Here is a 25,282-nt window from a genome sequence, read left to right on the forward strand (position 1 = left end):
ACCCCACACATACCCCACACATACCCCTCACATACCCCACACATACCCCACATTACCCCACACATACCCCACACATACCCCTCAGATACCCCACACATACCCCTTACATACCCCACATATACCCCACATATACCCCACACATACCCCTCACATACCCCACACATACCCCTCACATAACCCACATACCCCACACATACCCCACACATACCCCTCACATATCCCACACATACCCCTCACATACCCCACACATACCCTACACATGCCATATAGGTACCTCACATATACTCCCACACATATCCCACACATACCCCACACATAACCCACACATACCCCTCACATACCCCACACATACCCCACACATACCCCTCACATACCCCTCAAATACCCCACACATACCCCTCACATACCCCACACATGCCCCACACATACCCCACACATACCCCACACATACCCCTCACATACCCCTCAGATACCCCACACATACCCCTCACATACCCCTCAAATACCCCACATATACCCCTCACATACCCCACACATACCCCTCACATATCCCACACATACCCCTCACATACCCCACACATACCCCATACATACCCCTCACATATCCCTCAAATACCCCACACATACCGCTCTCATACCCCACACATACCCCTCAGATACCCCACACATACCCCACACATACCCCTCACATGCCCCACACATACCCCTCACATAACCCACATACCCCACACATACCCCACACATACCCCTCACATATCCCACACATACCCCTCACATACCCCTCACATACCCCACACATACCCCTCACATACCCTTCACATACTCCTCACATACCCCACACATATCCCACACATACCCCTCACATACCCCACACATACCCTTCACATACTCCTCACATACCCCACACATACCCCTCACATACCCCACACATGCCCCACACATACCCCACACATACCCCTCACATACCCCTCACATACTCCTCACATACCCCACACATACTCCCACATATACCCCACACATGCCCCACACACTCCCACACTCACACAGCATAGCATGTGTGGGTGTCATCCACCTATGTTCAGTTTACAGGAAGTTCCTCTTCCTAGCTAACTCAGGGCTTTCATTCTGCGCTTGTGTTTGCTTGTCTCAAATGTGAGGTCAGGAAACAGGAAGGAGAAAAACGTCCTATCTAGACTGTTTTGTGCTGTTACATGGTGTTATTCATCTGCCCCTCCTCCTCTGCGGCGAGTCCAGTCTCTTTCCTGAGGAGAGATGGGTGATTTTAAATGCCTCTCCTACAAGTCACCAGCTTGACTGAACCAGGATTTAGACCCACTACTTGATCACCAAGGCTAGATCTCTTTCTGCTGCACCATATAGCCTGGCAAACTGAAGATGTTAAATACCGTGCTCCGTTTTCAAAGTTGCAGAATGTATCCAGTATCAGGGGGACAATGCAGGGTGGAGGTTTGCTCTGCCTCTGAGGTTGTGTGAGGCAGTCAAACCAAGAATGGCGAGCCCAGAACCAGCAGGGATTCCCTCACCCCAAGCGGGAAGCACCCTGTCAGGCCAGTCAGGACATTAGTGACCATGCCTCTAAGATAGGTCTTTCCTACAGGGGTCCTCTGGGGGGACAAGGACTGTAAGCATCCATTGCTGTTCCTTGCTGTGTTTGTACCACATCAGCACAGGGAGCCAAGGATGTGTGGCTGGCTGCAGCATCCTCCCAGGACAGGCTGAGGAACATCATGATGATGATGATGATGATGATGGTGATGCCGATGCCGCCCCCTTGCCCCTCCTCCTCTCCTCCTCCTCCTCCTTCTCCTTTTTTATACGAAGGGTAGAACTTAGATTCTTGCACATGCTAGGCAAATGCTCTGCTGCTGAGCCCCGCCCCGCCCCGCCCCAGACCTAGGGGGACATTTTAGGCTCTTTACAGCTCTCTTTCCTTAGCCTGCCAGTTCGTCCAAAGCTGCCCTTCCCTGCTACTGTTTCATGGTCTTCATGCAGTGCATGTCCACCAAGGAGCAGGCAGCCCCTGCCGTCCGTGTTGTCTTCAGAGCAGAGGTGGCAGCGTGGCGCATGCGGGTTGGTGCAATAAGGAGTTTGCATTCCTAGGAGGAGACTGGGAATGTCACAAGGTAAAGGAAGCAGCTGGCTCTGTTTGGTTTTTAAGAAGCCACCGTGTCCCTGAGTTACGTGCTCACAGAACAGAACCGCTGGAGAACGTGGGTGCCTACTGCCCATCGCCAGCCTTAACTAGCAACAGCACTCAGAGTATTCGCGGTTCCAGTAGACACGAGCTGGGCCTTTGCATTCTTCCAAGCTTATCGCGTGGCTCTGCCCAGCCAGGCCTGGGTCCATTGGCACAGAGGTAGGGTGACGGAGTAGAAAGTCTGCCACTGAGTGCGGGACTAGGGACCAACCCTCCCCAGCCCTTACATATGGTTAACCTGGCTCCTGTCATTCACAGCTTTCACTGGACTCGAAACAGCAGATTCTTCAACATTGCCAAGGACCCGCGGGTGTCCATGAGGAGGAGGTCTGGGACCTTGGTGATTGACTTCCCGAAGCGGTGGCCGGCCTGAGGAATACGAAGGGGAATACCAGTGCTTCGCCAGAAACAAATTTGGCACTGCGCTCAGCAACCGGATCCGCCTGCAGGTGTCCAGTGAGTGTCGGGGACGGGGTTGGTGCTGGCTCCCCGGTGGGTGGGGGGCATGCCTTCCATGGGTCTCTCCCACCCCAGGAAGATTCCTGGAAAGAACATTTCCAGACTAGCCAGTACAACCTTACCAGTTACTCTGAGCACTGGTGGAGAGGAGAGGAGAGGAGAGGGCAGGGGAGGGGAGGGGAGGGGAAGGGGAAGGGGAAGGGAGAGGAGGGGAGAGGAGGGGAGAGCATCCACTGTCATGCAAAGCTTCTCCCTCCTTTCAGCAGCCACCCTCTGTGTCCTCACTCTTGTCTCCCCCGTCCCCCCTTCTCTTGAGCCTGTCCAGCTTCACGTCACCCTCCTATGTTTCTCTTCAGAATCTCCCCTGTGGCCCAAGGAAAACCTAGACCCCGTCGTGGTTCAAGAGGGCGCCCCCTTGACACTGCAGTGCAACCCCCCGCCTGGCCTCCCATCCCCAGTCATCTTCTGGATGAGCAGCTGTAAGTACGCAAGCCCCGCCTCACCGAGAGCCCAGCTCCGGGGGGTGCGCGGGGTGGGTTGAATCAGGGTATGATGGTTACTGTGAACTGTGAACTTGACGGCTCTAGAACCTTCATGGAGACAAATCCCTGTCTATAAGAGATTTCTAGCTAGGTTAATTGAAATGAAAACACCCACCTTAAATATGCGTAGTAACCTTTCTGTGGGCTGGGATCTTGGGTTAAATAAAAAGGAGACAGTGAGCTGGGCAGCAGCCTGTGTCTCTGCTCCCTGACTGAATGCTCATGCTTCCACTCCATGCCTTCTCCACCATGGCGGACTTGCCCTGGATCTTTAAGCCCAAACAAACAAACAAAAAGAGAACACCCTCCCTTAAGCTGCCTTGGTTAACTGAGACGCACAGAAGTATGGAAACTAACATGAGGGTTCCCTCAGAGTTGGGAGACCAACTTGTGAGAAGCAGGTATGAACTGGCCACATGGTTCAAAACAGCTGTGCAGAGCGGCTGATACTGCTGTGTGCTCATGGGCAAGCTGCTTCTTAGCTCTGAGCCTCTAGCTGGGTGGTGGTGGTGGTGGCGCACCCCTTTAATCCCAGCACTCGGGAGGCAGAGGCAGGTGGATCTTAAGTGAGTTTGAGGCCAGCCTGGTCTACAGAGCGAGTTCTAGGATAGCCAGAGCTACACAGAGAAACCCTATCTCAAAAAACAAAACATAACAAAAACAACCCCTTCTAAAAAGAAGCTCCGAGCCTCTATTCCCTCTTCTCGAAAAAACAGAACTGCCATCTATGTGTGCAGTAGAATGGGGGTCAGGGTGGGGGTGAAGGTTAGGAGTCCTCAGAGCTGGGTCACACACGCAGGAAGTCCTTGGCAACTGCATTGATGAAGGTAAAGGGTAGCAAAAGAAGAAGAAAGCAAATGTTTTCAAGCCGGTAACTGCTGGTGACAGTCTTGTTCCATCTTTGGTCCATCTGGTTTTACTCCAGTCCCTACACTTGGAAGTCAGGAGTTCAGTTGAAGACTGGCATTTTCCATAAGCAATGAAGGGAGATTGAGTTTGGAGTAGAGGACCAGGTAACAGCCCCCAGAGATTGTTCTGGATCTGCTGTGGTCTGATGCTCACCTAGCTCTGGAAAGACCAGTTTTTGCCACGTTTTCAATTAAAATAATAGGGGGCACTGATAAAGGAGAGATGAGCATTCAGTGCCCTCCACCCGGGCCCTGATCTTTCTCTCTGCCTCTCCCTCCCCGTCCATCTCCCTGGATTTCCCTCCCCTCTCCCTTTAAGCCCACCCATCTGCCTCTGCTGTCCCTCGCTCTGCCCCCTCTCCCCTGTCCATCCGCCCGCCTGCCTGTCTAGCCACCCATTCATTATCCTGTAAACCCAGCTGCCCACCTGCCTACCATGCATCAGTCATGTACTTGACTGTCCGGCCTCTTTCCAGTGAGGCTGTGCAGGGAGGCAGTGCTGTGAACTGTTTTGCAGGGAGAGGATGGCTTTGCGCACAGTCACCGTCCTTCTCACATTGTGGGATAGGATGCCTGATGTCATCTGGCAGGCTAGTTCAGACCCTCTTCTCTCACTATTACATCATATTTATCAGTGACTTAGGTCCTTGCCGCCTCTTGAGCAGCTCTCATGGCCCTCTTACTTCTGTCCTCACTAATATCTTCTCAGCCCAGAGCCCTGTTAGCTTTGCCTGGTTTACAGTCTCATCCATAGCCGGTCTCCGTAGGCTTTAAGAACAGCATCGGATAGCCTCGTTTGCATGCTTTCACCGGCTCCTCTCCTTTCAGCACAAACCCAGACTCCTTTACCTGGGACAGTGTCCCTCATGATGCAGTCCTCTGCCTCTCCGGCCACTCCCTCATCCCTGTGCCCTTCAGCTTCTGGCTAGGCTGTGTCATTTCAGCCTCAGACACACTGCTCTAGTGTCTCAGGACCTTGCAACATCTCTGTCCTCTGTGCCTGACACAGACATGCAGACCTCAGGGCTCTGCTCAGGACTCCCAAGAGGACAAAGTCCCTTCTGCCACCCTACCCTTCCTCCCAGCGCCCTCTCCCTTCCACGTCACCTCTTCCTTCTCTCCTGCTATACAGAGGGCTTGTCTTTCACCAGCCCCTAGAACATGTGACCTGGCACACAGTAGGCCTTCAGCAGACCTTGGAGGGGTGAGTTGAAGAACCAAGTGCCTGTTGTGGGACAGGTGGCATCACTGACACAAAGAAGCGGTTGTAGGAACAGGAAGTAGATCAACCTGGAGTGTAGGTCAGCAGACCTGACAGCTTGGCGAGCTGACCCTGTATGTTAACACCAGTTACTGAAAAATATAGCAATGTCACATCGTCAGGTTGTGGCATGACTGGAATTAGAAATGTCTGGTCACAGTATCTGGGCAAAGGGATCAGCCCTTCCCTTTGCTATAAGGAGCAGCCACACCCTGCCTGCTGCAGGATTGGGAGGAGTTGACTAAACGGTAGCAAGCTCCAACCCCCATCTGGAGAGCCCCCAAACGGCAGAGCTGATTGTCACTGAGTCAGTCTGCTAACCTCCTGTCACCCCTCTGCTTCCCCACAGCCATGGAGCCCATCAGTCAGGACAAGCGTGTCTCCCAGGGTCATAATGGGGACCTGTACTTCTCCAACGTCATGCTGCAGGACATGCAGACAGACTACAGCTGCAATGCACGCTTCCACTTCACCCACACCATCCAGCAGAAGAACCCGTTCACCCTCAAGGTCCTTACCAGTAAGTGCGGGCCCTGCTCAGAGCTGGGGGCCCTGCTCGGAGCTGGGGGCCACAGAAGCCGGCCCTGAGCCCACCCATCATGCATACCTGTAGCCGGCCCAGAATCCACCTCTGGCTCATTGTGCCTGAGCCACTGCCGCTGCCTTATGCAGCATCTCTGGATGCAGAAGCCTCAGCAGGCTTGTGCTCTCTCAGCCCTCCACTCTCACTGAAATGCTCCTGGAGTTTGAGAGACTTTAAGTGACCACCAAATCAGGAATCCCTATGGTACACTTGGCTTATTCCTTTTATTTCTAGTCATGGAAGAAAACCAGTGCATAAGGTACTAGGACCAGTGGAAACACCAGAACAATTTGTGAGCCATCTGGATGTGTTATGTCCACAAACTTCAGATTTATGTTTTTACCTTGTGGGGGTTAGTTTTTACCCCCTGATTGGTTTTGGCCAGTCCAAAAGCAAATTAGCATTCCCTGGCCCACTACACTTGTGGTGGCTCTCTCCAGAGGCATGCAACGACAAGTCAGGCAAGAGTTTTGGCTGCAGCCCTCAGCTTGTTCAAGATGTCGCCTGGGTGTGGGTACACCATGGACATGTAACACGGTTAGCAGAAGATCTTCTGAAGCGTCTCTAATCTGCCTGACTCAGGCTGTAAATGTCATTGTCAGTGCTGTGCTATGGATGGTGAGGAATGTGAGGATGGCATGCCAGGAGCACCACAGGTCAAAATGAGGCTGAGCCTACCTCTGGGGGCTGCCACTACCTGGGGGAGTCCCCTGGGGAAAAGCCTGGGTGGACTTGTTTAGCACTGGCAGAGACCCCTTCCATCTGTGCTGGCGATGGGCGGGGCACTATAGCATCAACACAGCCCCATCCCTTTCCTCAGGGACGGAACACCCGCCCCTCAGGAGAAGCTTCCTCTTGTTTGCTTCTCGTGGCTTCTTCCTCCCTTTTTTCTTTCATTTTCTTCTTCTTTTTATCTCCTTCCCCTGTTCTTTCTCCCTCTTCCTTTCTTTCTTTTCTTGCTAGTCTTTCCCTATGAACCCTCCTCTGGCCACCTGCCTCCTGGTCTGTGATATGCCTTTGCCAGTAGGTGTTGTCACCCATGATGGGACAGACAGCCCATGGGATTGTGCAAACTCTGGCAAGGAACCCTGCCTGCTGCTGCAGAGGCCCTGGCTTTCTGACTCCTGAATCCACCCCAGGAGACCCCTGGGAAAGGAAGTTGGTTTGCAGGTGGCTTCAGGTGGCTATCTGCCAGCTGGCTGAATGAAGGAGGACAGTGTGGTTTTCCCAGGACCTCTGAGTGCCCTCAGCCAGGACAGAGCTTGCAATGAGGAGGAGTGGTCCACCTAAAAAGGGTGATGCTGGGCGTCAGGTCTATAGCTCCAGGGCCTGAGCCAGGCTTCCTGATGTTCTGGGCAGTCTGGGAGAAGGTTCAGTTAAATGACAATTAGCAATGGAACTTTCCAGAAGCATTCTTCTCTCTATAGGATGTCAGGGATGCTTGCCTCTGCTTCACTTTGAGTTGCCCGTCCCATTGGAAACTCTCTCCTCTCAGTGACAAGAATCCCTCTTGGTAACCTGGGCAGAACCCTGCCAGCTTTCTGGAGCCCTCCCAAGAGCAGCTTTGGCTGGAAGCAAGTTCTGGGCATCTGAGCCAGCCTAGAATTGGGCACAGTTTCTTAAAATAGCACAGTTGGGCTCTGTTGACTTTCCTGTCTAGAAAGGGCACAGGCTTCCTCTACCTCCTTCAGTTCTGGAGGGGAAGCCAAGCAGTTTGCCTGTATTCCGCCTTTGGGGACAAAAATTAGTCTTCGTTAACACTATTTTGGTTGTATCAAAGGAAGGGGAGAAATATATACACATATATATGTATATAACAAAATACCAGGCAATCTAAAAATCATTTTTAACTTGTTTGAGGATGAAGTAAAATATAACCAGGTGAATTGGGCCAATAAAGACACATCTGTGACTTAACAGGCACAAGATGTCTACTGCTACCGTAGGAGGCACCCTGGTTAGAGAGAAGGGGATCTGCCAGGGCAGACAATGGGGTGAACTCTGCACTTCCTGCCAGTGTTCAGGTGGCATTCCTGAAGGACAGGATCTCCCTAGATCTCTTCTACACACTCCCAAACCTGCAGCCAAGTTGGCTGTGAGCATTGGTCTTTCCCCAGAAGAGAGTGAGACCCCGTTCCACCCGGTACCTTTGGAGTGAAAGAGAAGGGCCCCCTTCCATTAAGCATGCCTCTGTGCTCCCCAAGGGGGCTGGATATTCTCTCACAAGCACTGCCACACACTGGCTACCTGGTGCCACCTACCCTTTCATTCCACTGTGGGACAGTTCCCACCCTCCAGCCAGGTCCATCCAAACTGGCTTCCAAAGCAGCTAGGTCTTTCTCAACCAGTCCCAGAGTAAGAAGCAGCTCTGAGAGTCAAAATCTTTCCATTGCTGGCTGTAAAGCAGATTGGGGGTACAATTCAATGCTAGTCCCAGAAAAGAATTTATGTACCCTCTCATAATTACTTGTGATGCGATTTGAACAGTCTTTAAATGTTCTAACATAGCCGCTGGCCTCCCTTGGAAGTTGGACTGTGTCCTGGCTTCTCGGGTTGTCTGCTTGGCTTCCCTCCCCTGTCAGAACTTGATCCCTCAGGGGTATGAATAGAAAGCAAAAAGCTACTTAAGGAGAGTGGTATGTTTATGTGTCCTGTCCTAAAATATCTTCACTAGAGACTGAAGGACCGAGGGCTTTAGTCGCCTTACATTGGAATGGAAAACACTGATCCTGCTTTTTAAAGAAAGTTCCTGTCCTCCAAGACAATACAGAGAAACCCTGTCTTGAAAAAAAAAAAAAAGAGAAAGTTCCTGTCCCCATGCTATCCAGAAAGCTCCAGGTTTTAGGTGTGGGATTCATCCCCTCACCTTGCTGTCCTGACCCAAACTCCACCAGGGTCTCCCAGCAGATGTCTGGCAGGGTCTCCAGTGATGCCCACCTGGTCAGATTAGAGCGCTCTTGTTGCTGGGAACTGCAAAGGGACCTCTGTCCCTCTCTGCTGGTGACTGTCTTACACACACACACACACACACACACACACACACACACACACACACACACACACACACACACACACCTGCAGCCTAGCTACCACCAGGCAGGACTTTGCTGTCCTCTGCAGGTCTCACTAACACTCCTTTTTCTCTAGCTGGTCTGATGTGGAGGAGTCCTGGGGCCTGGGGAAAAGCTGGCTCAGATCAGCCACAAGATGCTACAAGACCCTAATCCTTACCTCATTTGTTCATAGATGGACCAAGCAGAGCTCAAGCCTAATCTCTTTACTTTCAACATAATCTCGTTTTATTATTGCCTTCTTTCACAGGATTTAACTGTTTCGTTTCCTTTTGAGCTGTTTTGTGTTGGCTGTTCTCAACCAAGTGCATTCCTTTTCCATGCACACCATTTTCTTTTGCAAAACCCCCACTGGTGCTGTCCTCGGTTGCAATGTGGCTTTGCATTTCTGTTCTCTTCCTCCTGGTGTTTGCACCACAGCTGCTGCGGGCCTCCCTGTTTGCTCACCCTCTTTTGTTTATTGCAGACAATCCCTATAATGACTCGTCCTTAAGAAACCACCCTGACATATACAGTGGTGAGTCCGAGGAGTAACTTCTCCTGTCCTAATCCACTTTGGCTAACTTGACTGATACCGTGACATTAACTCCTGCTGGGTGGTAGAGCTGGTCAGGCAAGGCACCAAAGAGACACCTCAGGACACGGCCCATCTGGAGCAAGGTGGTCAGTGCAGGAGTTTGGGGTAGCTCATATCGGGAGTGTTTCCTCCTTGCCCCTCCAATGTGCAAGTCTCTATTTGCTGAATTCTTAGACGGTAGTTTTAAGCAGGTTAGATCTCATGGAGGACTCAGCAAAGACTTGAGGATCCATGGCAGACGGATAGAAAGTGGACTTTTGCATCACTGACAAAATTATCTGAGAAACAACATGAGAGACCAGAGAATTATGTCTGCCTGTGGTTTCAGAGCGTTTTGGTCCTTCACGGCAGGGAAGCAGGCACTGTAGCATCGTTCACTATTGGCAAGAGTGTAGGTAGAGGTCATTCACATCACAGCAGACTAGGGAGCAGAGAGCAAGGCAAGAAGCAAGTGTTAGATGCCCTTCAGATGCCCAGCTCCAGTAACCTGCTTTTAACAGCTAGACCGCACCTCCTGAATGTTCCACCTGCCCTTAAAACAGCGCTGTGAGCTGAGGAAGAAGCATGGATCAGGGCAGGGGCACAATTCAGATTTAACCACAACAGAGGATGATAGCAGGTGAGAGTCCGCAGTTAGGAGGGAACAGGAAACCCAGTTCCTATTGCTAGGGTAAAGAGCACAGCTTTCATTGTGTTAACTCTTCAGTGTCTGGGTGTGAATTGCCTGCTTTGCAACTGCACTTTGCTTCCTAAGAGTATTGCGTCACAGCCGGGTCCCATATCTCTCTAAGGTTTTTCTAGACGGTTGGAGAGATGGCTCAGCAGTTAAGAGCTTTGACTGCTCTTGCAGAGGATCCAGGTTTGATTCCCAGCACCTACATGACTTATCTGCAGCCCCAGTTTCAGGGAATCTGACACCCTCTTCTGGTCTCCGCATTATCAGGCCAGCACATGGGGCACTTACATACATGCAGGCAAAATATGTATATGCATAAAATGAAAATAAGTAAATCTTTAAAAGATTTAAGGCTTCCCTAGAAAGTGGTATTAAGAATACCAGGCCAGAGTTCTCTTTCCAGGCAAGTATGAATGAAACTGTCCCTCCCTGTCCCTGACACGCGTGCCTTTCCTACCTTCTGGCAGCATGTGCAAATCCGGTGCCCACCAGCTACGTCTTGCAAGTCATGAACTGATCACAATGAGTTGTGTTTCTAACAAACCACAGCTGGCTGCTAGGTCTGATTAATAAGGGAACTGGCTATTTCCACACCTGAGTCTCCCCTCACTGTGGGTAGAGAATGCCTGGTGTTCCTTGAGCAGTCATTGGACTCGGCATTCGCTGGTCCCATCATCATCTGTGCTTCTGAGCCGAGGTCAGGTCCCCAAGGGCATCTTTGGGGGCTCAAATAGGCAGGAATATCTTTGCTGAGATTGCTAATATAAGCAATGGTCAATGTCTGGAGTGGAGGATGGGACAAGAAATGAGAGCCAAGGGAAAACAAAGGTTCCAACTTGGCACCAGCAGCAAAAGCCATGCCGAGAAACTGCCAAAGAGATTTACTGCCCAAGGAAGCTGGGGCCTTTGTTGCATTCTGGGCTTATTTGTTTTCAAGATAATGGCGCCAGCCACTGTTGTCAAAATTCCCAGAGCACTGCTATGGAATGTGCCTTTTTCTAAATTGAACCCCAAGTATCTATTGTAGGAAGTGCTCTGAAATCCAGAGCATATTGGAGCCCTTGGAGGTCATGTGACTCAAGTTCTTTGCTTTATGTAAGGCAGGGAAATGTAGTTGTTTTATCCATGGAAGATGACTGGGTGATCTCAGCCATACATGACCCACATCATCTCCAGAGGTCAGTATTTTTTTAAGAAGAAAATAAGTGAGATTTTGAGATTCACTCAGGATTGCAAAAGCAACAAAGCCCACAAAGTCCAGGTCCTCAGTCCATACCAGGACGTGGATGGCATAGCCTGAAGCTGCTGGGGAGGACAGAGCGTTTAAAAAAAGATAAATACTGAGCAAAGGACAACCAAGCTGCTGGTTTTAGAAAGAAAGAAAACGCAAGAAAGTAGGGAAGTTCTTCCTGGGTGAACAGAGATGTTAGCCAAGGGACATTGTCAGTGACAAATGTCCAGTATACACCTCTGTTTGGCTCTGAAATATGACGTGTCTCTCTTCTAACAGTAGGGCCACCAAGTCCTTCTGTTCTGATGAAGTGTACATAGTGGCATCCTCTGGACGTGGGCCAGAAGCCATCTCCCCCTCTGATTGGCAGAGAAAGCCACTTGGGTTTCATCCAGGCTAGAAAGCAGGTGGTTTATAGTGTGTACTTGGAGGTATACTGCCTCTAGTCAAATCCAGTCTCTAGGACTCACTGCCAGGTAACACTGGGCAAGTCATTAATGCCTTAGGACTTTAATTTCCTCATCCACCGAGCAGGCAGGTTACTAGCCTCAAAGATGTCTGTAAAGGTTAAAGAGGGCCGTGTGCCCGCAGCCTGGTAAGATGGCTGTAAGGTTAAAGAGAACCTTGTGCCCACAGCCTGCTAAACTGCCGCACACACTGACAGTGTTAATATAACCCACTGCTGAACTTAAAGGGAAAGGCTTTGTGTGGACTGGATTGTATATAGGCCATCTGCTTCTAAATTAAGGGAGACACAGAGACTTGGAAGAGAAGCCCGGGAGAGAAAGGCAGGCACACTTACAGGAGGAGAAGAAATCCACAGGGAGAGAGAGACATCAGAGTACACCAGAGGAATGAAAGCTGCCCAGATTGTGAGCTCTGCTAAGAACTGGGTAAGGAGAAAAGCTGCAACTATTGCAGGCGGGAGTTGAGTTAAATTTATAGAAGAATTTTCCTAACAGGGAGGCACACCAGGTGTTCTAGACCAAGAGACCCCCTTCCCCATACCGTTTGCTCAGCCATTCCTAAGGCCAGAAACATGGGTGAGGTGCCAGGAAACCCGCCTCACACATCTCTGGTTCTCAGTTCTGAGAACTGAAGACAGCAGAGAGAACTGGATGCCATGAACAGCCGTGTTTGGCAAAGGTTCGCAGGCGCAGCCGATGTATTGAACAATTGTTCCACTGGCAGACGGCACTGAGTGACGGGAACAGCTAAGTTTGTCAGCACTTTCGACCTTTCTCAATAGAAGACAGCCAGAAACTGTTTCTCATTTGACCCTTAAAGCCAATTTTTTGATTAAAGTGAGGTCGTGCCCTGATGTGCCCTGACCTACCATCTGACTCTGGAGATCTGCGAGTCCTCTCCGAGCCATAGCTTGTAAGAGCCACCCTTAGGCATCTCTCCTTGGACCTATGCAGGTTTGGGTCTGGCTTCTGGATCCTGAAGTTCCTCCGTATCGGGTGGACCCCAACCTGAAGGCCAGAAATAGGCAGAAACATCCCTGCCTCCATGGTGGAGAGAGCCGTCCTCCCTAAAGAGACATCTTTCACTACATAGAACTTCCTGCAATAGTTACCTTCGTATTGGTAGTTACTGGTTCCTGTGTCTCCTCCAGGGAAAGAAACTAGGCACCCTCCCTCAGGAACAGTGGCTCCCAAATCACCAGCCAGGCCCTCTTCCTTAAGTTTTCATGTAATCCCTCCTACACAGCCATTTCTTCGTAACTGCCCTTTAGCTCCAACCTTCTCGCTGCTCTGAAAAGCCACTAGTCACCATGATTCTCCCTAAGAATCCAGTTGAGAGGCCCTGGAGGCTCTGTGTTCCCTCCCCAGCTTCTTCTCCAAGAGCTGGGATCTTTGATGGTGAGAAGCGTAGAGCAGACCAGAGCAGATCACAGGACCAAACGCCTTTGTCCTTCACCTCTCAGCATTTGGATTTTGGGTTTCTTTGGCTGGGGTTATTAGAAATCTATTCTGAAATTGCCTGTCAGAAATGGGGACAAGTGACATCTCCAGCTTCAGACAGAGAGTCAATTTGGAGTAACTCACAGCACATCTCCAAATCCAAAGCAGAGTGAGCTTGGGCAAGCCTGTTAACGTCATAGAAACTGGTTCCCTCTGCTAAAAACAGAAATGGCACTTACTGCCAGGATGTGCTGTGAGGATTCGACCTGCTGGTGCCGCCAACCAAGCAGTCCCAGTGCCTGGCCCCTATCAACCAAGCAGTCCCAGTGCCTGGCCCCTATCAACCAAGCAGTCCCAGTGCCTGGCCCCTATCAACCAAGCAGTCCCAGTGCCTGGCCCCTATCAGATCCATACTGAGCGGTGATGGCTGCCTCTGACTTGCAAGGTAGCCTTCTATTTCATTCTCCTTTCCAGCGACTGCTTCCTCCCTAAGACACCTCTGTGGGTTGGTAGCCCTCATCCTGCAAATGTGGGGCTGCTGTGACTTTGCTCTGGTCACGTTCCAGTGTGTCGTCATGCCCAGAGCAGGCCCTGCACTAACCTTCCTGCTCTGCATCCTCACTGTTTCCTGCCCCTGGGGTTTTGTGCTGGATGCCATGGGTGAGTTAAGTGTCGGAAGGGTCACAGGTGGCTCCTGCAACCTTTCTTCCTTGCGCAGAATGAGTGTGATGACTGAGACGGGATCTTTTCCACCTCGCCATGGGGTTCGCAATTCTGGGCAGACTCACATCCACTTAATATGAACCTCCTGCCCTGGAATCGCCCTAACAGTTTGGTGCCCGAGCCTGTGTTTTCTTGGCTGTTTTTGTTTTTGTTTTGTTTTTGTTTTTGGTGAGTGTGTGATAAGGGTGGGAGGAAGCTGCTGCTTCCTGGATACTGCAATCTGGGTGTTGCTAGGTTCACAGGTACAGAGGGTAACCAACTAACCACTTAATGAATTAACCCTGCAGTTGCCGCTGTTCTGTGTGTGTGCGGGTGTGACAGATGAGGACAGCTATAGACAGCAAAGAGGGGGGGCTAAATTGTTGCCTCCTTTTTTTGTTTCTTCTCCCCTCTAACTTGTTTACCCCCAAAAAATATTTACTGAACATGTGTCATACGTCATGTATTGTATTGTGCCAATAGCCAGTATGTGCTTTAACCTTTCTTCCCCTGACAAAAAGATAAAAGGTAGGTCAGCTCTGTGAGATGCTGCCCAATGGCTAACGAAGAGAAGCCAAGCATCCCCAGGACAGGGGCCTCCCTGAGCCAGACAGACACCTGCAGATGCAGCCAACTCCCATAAGAAGCACAAATCACTGTTTGGATCCCCACCAGCCAGCCCTCACCCCGCCCGCACCAGTTAAACCCAGAAGAATGTCCTTGTACCCACTCCAGGCTCCTCCAAGGGCTCCCAGCTCCTGGCAGCCCTGCCTTTCCCCTACTTCCCACTTGGCTGGCTGAGCCTAAGACCCACGGCAGCCTCAGCGTGTCCTCCTCCTCAGTCCTTGGCCTTTGAGGATCCCTCAGCAGGGGTTCCTCCTCCAGTTTCCCTTTTGACCTGGGTTTCTGGTTGGAAATCTCTGGTTTTTCTTTTATCCATTTCTACAGCGTTACACAAAGAGCACAGGAAAGAAGTAAGGCTTGCACAAGGCGAGGTCCATTCTCCATGGGTCCACCCCGATTGGCAGGACCCCTTCTACAGGGAACAGGCTGCTGACAGCATCAGGGTGTGGACCACCCAGCCTCTACAACCAATATGGGAGATTTCTGCCTCCCTCATGGTTGCTTCAGCTGCCATTCCTCCCAACCCCATCTCTCATGGAGTTAGTCAAGAGTTAGGAGCAGAGTGGGCGTGCCCCCCGGGAGCTTTCCAGCCATCTCTCCTCATTGGTTCTCTTCATGTCTTTGCTATGCCATTAATAATTCTCCCTGCATGCCCACTGTTTATCTGGGACTTTGTTGCTTCATTCCAGCTCCTTATCAGGGTCCCAAAGAGCAGGTTGCTCGTACTGTGTCCCAAGTCTACGCCTTTTCTTTCTCCAGTGTCCCTGTCTGACACCGAATGACCTGCCCTCTGGCCCCTTTGTCCCAACACAGTTGACAGAGAATGGACCTCTCACTGCTTGATAACCCCCGCCAGAGGAAGGGAAGGGTTTCTGGGCTCTTCTCAACAGAACCTGGAGCTGGTTACACACATGTGCTGATGGGCAGAGATCCCAAGCTTCCCAACACACCTCTTAAAGATGCCCAGATCTTGGGGGTGGCTTGGGCTGGAAGGACCAAGAGTGGGGCGTGGTGACATTTCTCTCTAACCCAGCAGTTCTGGCACACCTGAGAAGGAGGCTCATGGAAGTTTGTTCTGTCCTGTTTCAGCCCGAGGAGTTGCTGAGAGAACGCCTAGCTTCATGTATCCTCAGGGCACCTCGAGCAGTCAGATGGTACTTCGTGGCATGGACCTGCTGCTGGAGTGCATTGCCTCTGGAGTGTATGTAGTCTGCGCCGTCTTCTGTCCCTGTTCCTGGAGGATGGGTGGGCACCAGTCCACACATTTGGAGGCACACAGTACTCAGGGGAAGGGAAACGAGCAAACCCAGGACACTGTGTGTCTGTCACCTGCATCTCACTATGGCTGTCCCTGCTTTGGGGAAAGAGAAAAGGCAATGGCTGGGCATACTGATCACATGGAATCTTAGCCATGTCTTTCCATGGAGACCCTCTGGCCAAACAGCCTCCTCTGAATAGGAAAGCCCAGCTTTTAGAGGGTATGCACCTCCCTCCTGGGCCCAAGTCCCCTTTTAGGATAGCTGGGTGTCAGGCTCTCTGGAAGACAAGGGCTGCATCCAATAGCGGCCCTTTGTCTCCTGCTTGGTCCCTTTACTAGCCCAACACCAGACATTGCATGGTACAAGAAAGGTGGGGACCTCCCATCTGACAAGACCAAGTTTGAGAACTTTAACAAGGCTCTGCGTATCACCAATGTCTCTGAAGAAGACTCTGGGGAATATTTCTGTCTGGCCTCCAACAAGATGGGCAGCATCCGGCACACGATCTCGGTGAGAGTAAAGGGTACGTTGTGTGTATTTCTCATTATGATTATGTTGCCAGGCCTGAACACAAACGTGACAACCTTCCCTCTGTGGTGAGGGGGCAGAGGGAATGGGGGAGCATCCAGTGTGGCATGGTGGTGTCACCCCTGATTGTGTGACTATATGCACTCATGGGCATCTACGCTGGGGAAAGGACACGTGTCTTAATGTTTGCCCAGCTCTGAGAGCTCTCTGCAAGTGACATTCCTCCCAGAGACTTTCCTTCACTTTGCATTCCCATCTGTGATGTGTCTGTCTGTGTTGTATGCATGGCACCATGCTTCTTCTGAAAGATGGGAATCATCATGGACCAAGTCATGTTTAAGTCACTTCCCTCCCCTCCGAGCAGACACAGCCCACCTCAGCTGTTGCAGCTGTTGCCATACCAGAGCCCCTGTCGCTGTGGAGCCTGGCTATGTGATGGGCTGTATGAGTCACTTCCCAGCCCGGGATGCCGTGCAGACGGGAGGCTGAGGGCTGAGCACAACAACTTCCTCAGCATACAGCTGACTGATCTTATGACCTTGCCTTCAGCACTCTACACACACAAGTGCGTTCTCTTCCTTTTTGGTGAATAACAAGATGTTTGAGATTTTAATCCAAAAGTTTCTTTTCTCAGAAGAATCCACGTGTTCACAAAATTGTCCCAAGAACTGCTTTAACTAAAGTTCAGTGCCTAAAAGGAAACAGTTCATATCTTTCTTAGACCTCTGTTCTTATAACAATGGAATCCTAAAGGGTGCGACCAAAGACTCCATCAATGTCAATGTCCCTTGACAGCTCAGAGGCAGCAGCAGGTGTAAATGAGTGCCAGCACCCCATATTTTAAAAGCCTGTTGGGAAAAGCTAACAAGTCAACTCTGCTCCATGGGCTTGGCTAACCAGCAACCTGCAGACTGGGCTGAGCCATCACCCTGGGGTAAAAGAGAAGGGCTAGTAAGTGGGAGTCACCCTCACACAGGAGCCCACCTGGCTTCTCGTGCCTAGCCTGTGCCATCTACATCTGCCTGCCTTGTCTTTCAGCTGCTCCATACTGGCTGGACGAACCCAAAAACCTGATCCTGGCTCCTGGTGAAGACGGGAGGCTGGTATGCCGAGCCAATGGGAACCCAAAGCCAACTGTCCAGTGGATGGTGAATGGGGAGCCTTTGCAATGTGAGTCCTGCCTCATGTGTTCCCCCCGCCCTCTAGAGCTTTTGTTGGTGGTCGGATGTCCCCGAAGTGAAAGAAAGGGATGGCTCATTTGTGCTGCTTCCATCAGCCTTCCTCGGCAAGCAGCTCAGAGGTAGAGTACGCCTTCTGCATTGTTCTAAGAGAACGGGAGGATAAACAGCCTAGACCCTGTGGTTGTGTTCCCGTGTTTAGAGATTTCTGCTTCTTTATAGTGTTCTTAGCCTTTGCTTTGTGGCCAATAACTCTAGAGCCCAGTTTAGAGTCTGAGCCTTGCACTTCATCTCAGGTTTGAGCTTTAAGTGGTAGGTAGGACTTACAAGGTTGAAAAGCCTGTCTATTGTCATTAACCACTGATGGATCTGAGTCTGTGACAATGTGAAAGACTGTAGTTGGACATGAGGAAGAACTTCCCTGTTAAGTGTTTTGGGGAAAGTTTCTTTTTTTGCTGCACTTTTAGAGTTCCTTTTACTTCAGTTTACTTTTTTTAACTTTTGTGTTTTAATATTCTATTCGTCTTACATTTAACTACTTGCATTTTTGCATTTTTCATTGTCACTATTTTTTATTAGCCTTTTGTGTTCCCCTTTTTCTTTTTTGTTACATTTTTACTTGACTTTATCTTAGTTTTCAAATAAATGTGTGTGTGTGTGTGTGTGTGTGTTCGTGTTCACATATTTGCCTGTAGGTAAAGGCAGAGGACAACTTTGAGTGTTTCTCATCAGGAGCCATTATCTTGTTTTTTTGAGATAAGGTCTTTCACTGGCCTAGAATTTGCAGAGTAGAGTAGGCTGGCCAACCAGGGAGCCCTGGTGATGCACCCGTCTCTGCCTCTGTGGTCCTGGGATTATAAACGTATTCACGGTGTCTGGCTTTTTCACATGTGCTCCGAGATCAAAGCAAGAAATTTACTAGCCATGGAATCTCCTCAGCCACAAGCAAAGCCTTTTATGTTGTGTTTTATTCCCTTCCTTACATCTATCTCATTTTCTTTTCAGACTTTTTCATTGGTGATCTTTATTTAATCTCTTTTTCTTTCATTTTCCCCTTTACAACATTCTACGATACTCCTTTTTATTTTCTTATATCTAACCTTGCTTTCTTGTATTTTCCGTTTCCTTATCTCACTCATTTAATATTTTTGTATGTACTCTAAACAATTTTCAACTTCATAGCACATACTACATTATTGTACCATTTTCTGTTCTACAGCAATGTTATGTATCCATGGGCTTTTAGCCAATATTAAGTGTATTTCTATGCCAGGTGTTGGTGATGTTGTTGTCACAGCAATCTGTTATCTCCTCTCTGAATGGTACTGGGAACTGTCCCCTTGAAAGTTCAGTAGGAGCAGGGTGGTGGTGACACACACCTTTAATCCCAGCACTCAAGAGGCAGAGATAGGTGGGTCTCTGGGTTCGAGGCCAGCCTGCTCTGCAGAGTGAGTTCCAGGACAGCCAGGGTTGCACAGAGAAACCCTGTCTTGAGGAAACTAAAACAAACAAGCAAAGAGCCGGTAAGAAGACACAGACATGAAACTGGAGGAAGAACTCCCAAAATGGACACATGTATAAATCACAGCTCAGACGCACATGAAAAAGCCATGGCGTGACCCCAGCAAAGGGTCACGATTGCTCGGCTGCTGAACTCAAAGACGTGAAATTAGTAAGTGCCAGATGAAAATGCAAATGTGTGAAACTACCAGTGGCCTCGAAGAGGACTGCAACAAGCAGCTGTGTCAAGTGAGGAGATGAGTTCAGGACCAAGAGACATGGATGAGAAAGACAGAAAAGCACGGGGAGTCAGAAACATGGAAGAGCAAGGACAGTGGGAGCCGTTTAAAGAAGTAGAGATGCTGAAATGGAAAAAAACTCAACGAATCAAGTAAAATAACACAGTGGAAATCATCAACAGACTACACTAAGAGGATGAAAGACTATCAGGAATAGAAGTAAACATCAAGGAAATTGTCATCCTAAAATTAAAAAAAAAAAAACAACATGACAACAACTTCTTTAAACCCTGAGATACAATCAAGAGATGAACCTAAGAATCCAAGATGCAATAGAAAGGGCTGAGATTTAAAAAACCCTAATGGTGTAGAGAATCTATTCAATGAAATTAAAAGCTGTAAGGGAAAAATATCAACTGACAAATGCATCAGAATAGCATTAGACTTCTGTACAAATCCTAAAAATGACCAGGAAAGTGTAGGTTAATCTGTTTCCATCATTAAAAGTAAATTAGCTGTTAACTAAAATTGCTATATACATCAGATTACCTTTTAAAATCCATGGACAGCAGGCAACATGGCTCAGCCTGATGACTTGAATTTGATCTCACATGGTAGAAGGAGAGTACCAATTCCTACAAGTTTTCCTCTGACTTCCAGATACATGCATGGCACATGCGTACCCCCCCACACATACACTATATATATGTACGTATTAAAATAAAGTCACGGAGGAATAAGGACATTTCAAGACAAGCACAAATTAAAGCAATTCTTGACCACCAACCTATTCTGCAGAAATGCGTAAAGAAATCCTCAACAGGAAGAATGAACTAAGAGAAACCAGAAAAGAATATAGATTTCTCATATAGAGCAGATGAATAAGGAAGACTCATGTAAACTAGCAAACCCTTATTACAAATGGAGGAAAGAAAAAAAAGAAGCAAACAACAATTCCCTAACAAGAAAAATAACCACCAGTTAGCAAACCACTTAACTAATAACACTAAATGGAAATGGCCTCAACTCATCCATAAAAAAAAAAAATCACAGACTAATTAGCTGTATTTAAAAAAAATCCAACTCTCTGTTTTCTCCAAAAAAACACAGCTCGCTGACAAAGACACACTTAGGGTGAAAGCGAAAGATAGGAATTTGCTAAACAAATAGAAGCTGAAAACAAGCTGGTGTAGCTATTCCCAAAGCTGCATATGAAAATTGGTCAGGAAAGATGAAGGATGCCACTGCATACTAGTAAAGGGAACAGTTCATCAAGAAGAGAGAACAAACATATATATATATATATATATATATATATATATATATATATGTATATATTGAATGCTGGAGCTGCCAACTTCATAGAACAAGCACCATGAGTGTAAAACAACAGCTGGTTCCTGATACAGTGATGGATGATAATAATATCCCAGCTTATTAATAGATAGGCCATCTTGACCTAAAGTTGATAAAGAAACTTCAATCTTGGCAGGCATTTATAGAATGTTCCACTCAATAGTTGCAAAATACACATTCATTGCTGCAATCTGTGAAACTTTCACTAAAATAGATCACATTTTATGCCATAAGAAAGTATCCCAGCACTCGGGAGGCAGAGGCAGGCAGATCTCTGTGAGTTTGAGACCAGTCTGTTCTACAAAGCTACCCAGAGAAACCCCATCTGAAAAATCAAAAAAGGAAGGGAGGGAGGGAGGGAGGGAGGGAGGGAGGGAGGGAGGGAGGGAGGGAGGAAGGAAGGAAGGAGAAAAAGAAAAAAGAAATCTGGGAAGAAAAAATTTTTGAATTCTGAGAATCAAATAAACCAAAAGCACAATTTATCAGAACCTTTGAGATATAACAAAGGCTGTTCTAAGGGGAGCATTCATAGCTACAACTTCTTATACAGAAAGATCTCACCTAAATAACTCAAGGATGAACCTCAGGGTCTCAGAAAAACAAGAACAATCCAAACCCAAAAGTGGTAGATTGGGTGAAATAATAAAAGTCAGGGAAGAAACTCAATGAAACAAGAGTTAGTTCTTGAGAAAAATAAATGAGATTAACAAATTCTTATCCAAATGAACCAAAAGAAAGAAAGGATACCAAAATTAATAAAAGGAGACATTACCACAGGTTTCAATGAAATCTAGAGGATATTTAGGAAATGGCTTAGGAAAAACATATATAATTTGAAAGAGCTAGAAGAAATGGGTATGGTCTAGATGCATATAACCTCCCTAAATTAAATCAAAAGTGGATAGCAACTTAAACAGACCCCAAAGAAGAAGCAAGATTAAAAGCTTGGACCAGGCAAGATTCACTGCAGAATTCCACCAGACCTTTAAGGAAGTGCTAACGCCAGGGTTCCTCAATCTGTTCATGAATTCAAAACAGGGGGGACACTATCAGACTCATTCTGTGAGGACAACACTACTTTCATATCAGACTTGAAAAAGATTCTCTCTCTCTTTCTCTCTCTCTCTCTCTCTCTCTCTCTCTCTCTCTCTCTCTCTCTCTCTCACTATGAAACTGGGCTTGGGCCTGAAACAGGAGGATAGCTGTGGGTTTAAGCCTAGCCTGGGCTACTTGGTGAATTTCAGGCTATCTTGGGCTATGGAACGAGACTTTTTCTCAACAAGAAAAATATAGAGGTGTTGGGGAAGTCCTGTTATTTACCTGTGCATTTGTCAATAAAGTACTGTCTGGCCAATAGAAAACCTAGATAGGAGGGACTAGGAGTCGAGGAGGATTCTGGGAAGGGGAAACACAAGAGAGTCAACATGTAACGCCATTGGGGGTAGGAAGCCTGGAACTATTCTCCGGTAAGAGACATACTTAGATTAACAATTATGGGGTAATTACTTAAAGCAGAGCTAGCCAGTAAGAGACAAACAAGGCCAACAGCTTCATAATGAATATAGCCTCCTGTGTGTTTATTTGGGACTCATGCGGATCTAGAACCAGGCTGGCGCAGCAGAGCCCAGGCGACTGGCGGGGGATAACCAAAGCGGCTAGCAAAAGAAAAAGCTTCTCTTAACATAGAGGGATATCAATTTCCCTGATAAACATAGATGAAAAAAATTATCAGTAAAACAGTTACAAGCTAAATTCAAGAATACATTAAAAAGATCACACATCATAACCAAGTTGGTTTCGTTCCAGGGATGTGGAAAGTTGACTCAACGTGTATAAATTAATGGCTGTAATACAGAAGATAAATAGACATATGGATGGGAGTCACAGGTCACCTCGCCCAATGCAGAAAAGGCCTTTGACAAAGCCCAACACTCCTGAAGAAACCGGGAATAGAAAGAACAAATGTCTACATAATAAAGTCTGTATTGTAACAAACCTATAAAGCATATTGAGTGAGACTGGGTAGTGGTGGCTTGCACCTTTAATCCCAGCACATGGGAGGAAGAGGCAGGTGGATCTCTGTGAGTTAAGACTAGCCTGGTTTTACAAGAACGAGTTCCAGGACAGGCTCCAAAGCCACAGAGAAACCCTGCCTCAAATAAACCCCACCAAAAAAATATTGAGTGGAAAACTCAAAATATCTCTACTAAATTAGGAATGAGCCAAGGCTGTCTGCTTCCATATCCATGATAGTTCTTGAAGCTTCAGTTAGAGCAACAAGACAAGACAGATACAAAAGGGACATGTCTTGGGCAGGGCTTCTATTGCTATGATGAGACACCATGACCATGGCAACTCTTACAAGGGAAGAACAATTAATTGGAGTGGCTTACAGTTTCAGAGGTTTAGTCCATTATCATCATGCTGTAGGAGTTGAGAGTCCTACATGTTGACTGCGGGCAACAAGAAGTAGTCTATCTCACTGGGTGGTATCTTGAGCATAAGAGACCTCAAAGCCCACCTCTACAGTGACATACTTCCTCCAACAAGACCACACCTACTAATAGTGCCACTCCCTTTGGGGGCCATTTTCTTTCAAACCACCACAGGGCACAAAAAGGAAAATAAGTCCCTACTGCAGATGATATAAACCTATGAAAGACTTATAGTCTTAGAAACCTCTTAGATTTAATAGCTGCTTCTAGAAAGCAGCAGGATACAAAATCAATATACAAAACTCAGGTGCTTTCCTTTTCACCAATAACAAACTTGCTGAGAAAAACAACAACTAACAAAAAACAAAAAAATGAAAGAGAAAGAAAAATAAAAACCCAAAGCAAATGAACAACAAAACAAAACTCCCAGTGATAACTCTAACCAAGAAGGTGAAAACTGCCACAACTAAAATTCAGAACACTGAAGAGAGTCACTAAAGACAACCCTAGAAATTGGAAGGACCTTTGGATTAGTTAATTGTCTTGTCACTGTAGTAACTACCTGACAGAGGCAGTCTAAGGAAGATTTGCTGCTTGGGTAACTATTTGAGGACATGATCCATGTTGGCAGTTTGAAGCAGCTGGGCTCATGGCATTTGCAGAGAGAGATGATTGATGGGTGTCAGCCCTCTTTTTACTTTTATTTGGGCCAGAACTCCAGCCTGTGGAAAGACCCACAGTTAAGACTGGTCTTCCCAACCTACGTCCATCCAGTTTGTATAATCGCTCACAGGCATGCCCTAAGTCTTGTCTCTTATTGAGTCTAGAACCTGGCAAACGGTTATCACCAACTATCTCAACCTCCCATGTTCATGGTTTGGCAAAATTAATGCCATAAATATTATTACAAAATCAGTTACAAATCTACTCAATCCTCATCTGAATTGGAGGAAAGGTCTTTAAAATAATATAAAGAAAAAAAAAGGATCCCAGATAGTGGAGGGAGGGGCTGGAGACATCACTATCTCTTATCTCAAACTATACTACAGAGTTGTAGTAACAAAAACAGCATGGTTCTGGAACAAAACATAAATAGGGGTAAATGGACCAATGGATTAGCATATATAAACTCTCAACCATGAACCTAATTTTTGACAAAGATGGCAAAAACGTACATTGGCAAGAGGATAGCCTCTAATAAATGGTGCTGGAATCCACATGTAAAAGAATGATACTAAAGCCATCATTCTCACCTTGTACAAAAATCAATGCAAAATAGATCAAAGGTCTTAATGTAAAACCTAAAACTGTGTTTCATGATTTTGAAGATGTGGGCATGCACAAGGACCTTCTGCAAAAGATTCTAGCATCTCAGGAAACTATTCCAGGAATTGGCAGATGGGGTATGTGTAGTACAAAAGCTTTTGTACAGTGATGGGGAGAACTGCAGAGTGGAGAGACAGCCACAGAATGGGGGGACAGCAGAGTGGAGAGACAGCCACAGAATGCAGGGAAGTCCCCGCTAACTCTACATCCGGCAGGATTAATATCTGGACTCTGAAGAACTCTAAGACTTACCACCAGGAAAAGGAGCCGTCCAATCAACAAATGGACAAACTAACTGAACAGGTAGTTCTCAAAAGAAATATGAATGACCAACCAATGGATACACAAAAAACACATTACATTCAACATCCCTAGCCATCAGGCAGATGCAAATTAAATCTACAATCAGAATGAGACAAAAAACAAAGCGGATGAGGAAGGAGGAACTCATATATACACTGCTGGTGACAATACCAACTGGAGGGCCACTGTGAAATCAGTGTGGAAGTTCCTCAAAAACTAAATAGATGCTGGGAGTGGTAGCACATACTTTTAATCCTAGGACATGGGAAGCAGAGGCAGGAAGATCGCTGTGAGTTTGAGGCCAGCCTGGTCTACAGAGCGAGTGCCAATCTGGACCACACACACACACACACACACACACACACACACACACACACACACACACACACGCATGCGCGC

The 25,282-nt window shown here is 47.8% G+C and overlaps 1 protein-coding gene across 1 annotated transcript in view; it reads left to right on the plus strand.

The window, feature by feature from the left end:
• The window catches only part of Nfasc (neurofascin), a 164,717-nt gene that overhangs the window by 91,080 nt on the left and 48,355 nt on the right, over positions 1 to 25,282 (plus strand). The window contains 8 exon segments of the mRNA XM_040738665.1: positions 2,477 to 2,570; positions 2,572 to 2,674; positions 3,034 to 3,156; positions 5,738 to 5,908; positions 9,509 to 9,559; positions 15,849 to 15,960; positions 16,357 to 16,541; positions 17,585 to 17,716. Of these exon segments, the coding sequence (XP_040594599.1) occupies positions 2,477 to 2,570; positions 2,572 to 2,674; positions 3,034 to 3,156; positions 5,738 to 5,908; positions 9,509 to 9,559; positions 15,849 to 15,960; positions 16,357 to 16,541; positions 17,585 to 17,716 (971 nt within the window).

The sequence above is a fragment of the Mesocricetus auratus genome, unplaced genomic scaffold (assembly GCF_017639785.1).
Source record: "Mesocricetus auratus isolate SY011 unplaced genomic scaffold, BCM_Maur_2.0 Super-Scaffold_100676, whole genome shotgun sequence".
NCBI lineage: Eukaryota > Metazoa > Chordata > Mammalia > Rodentia > Cricetidae > Mesocricetus > Mesocricetus auratus.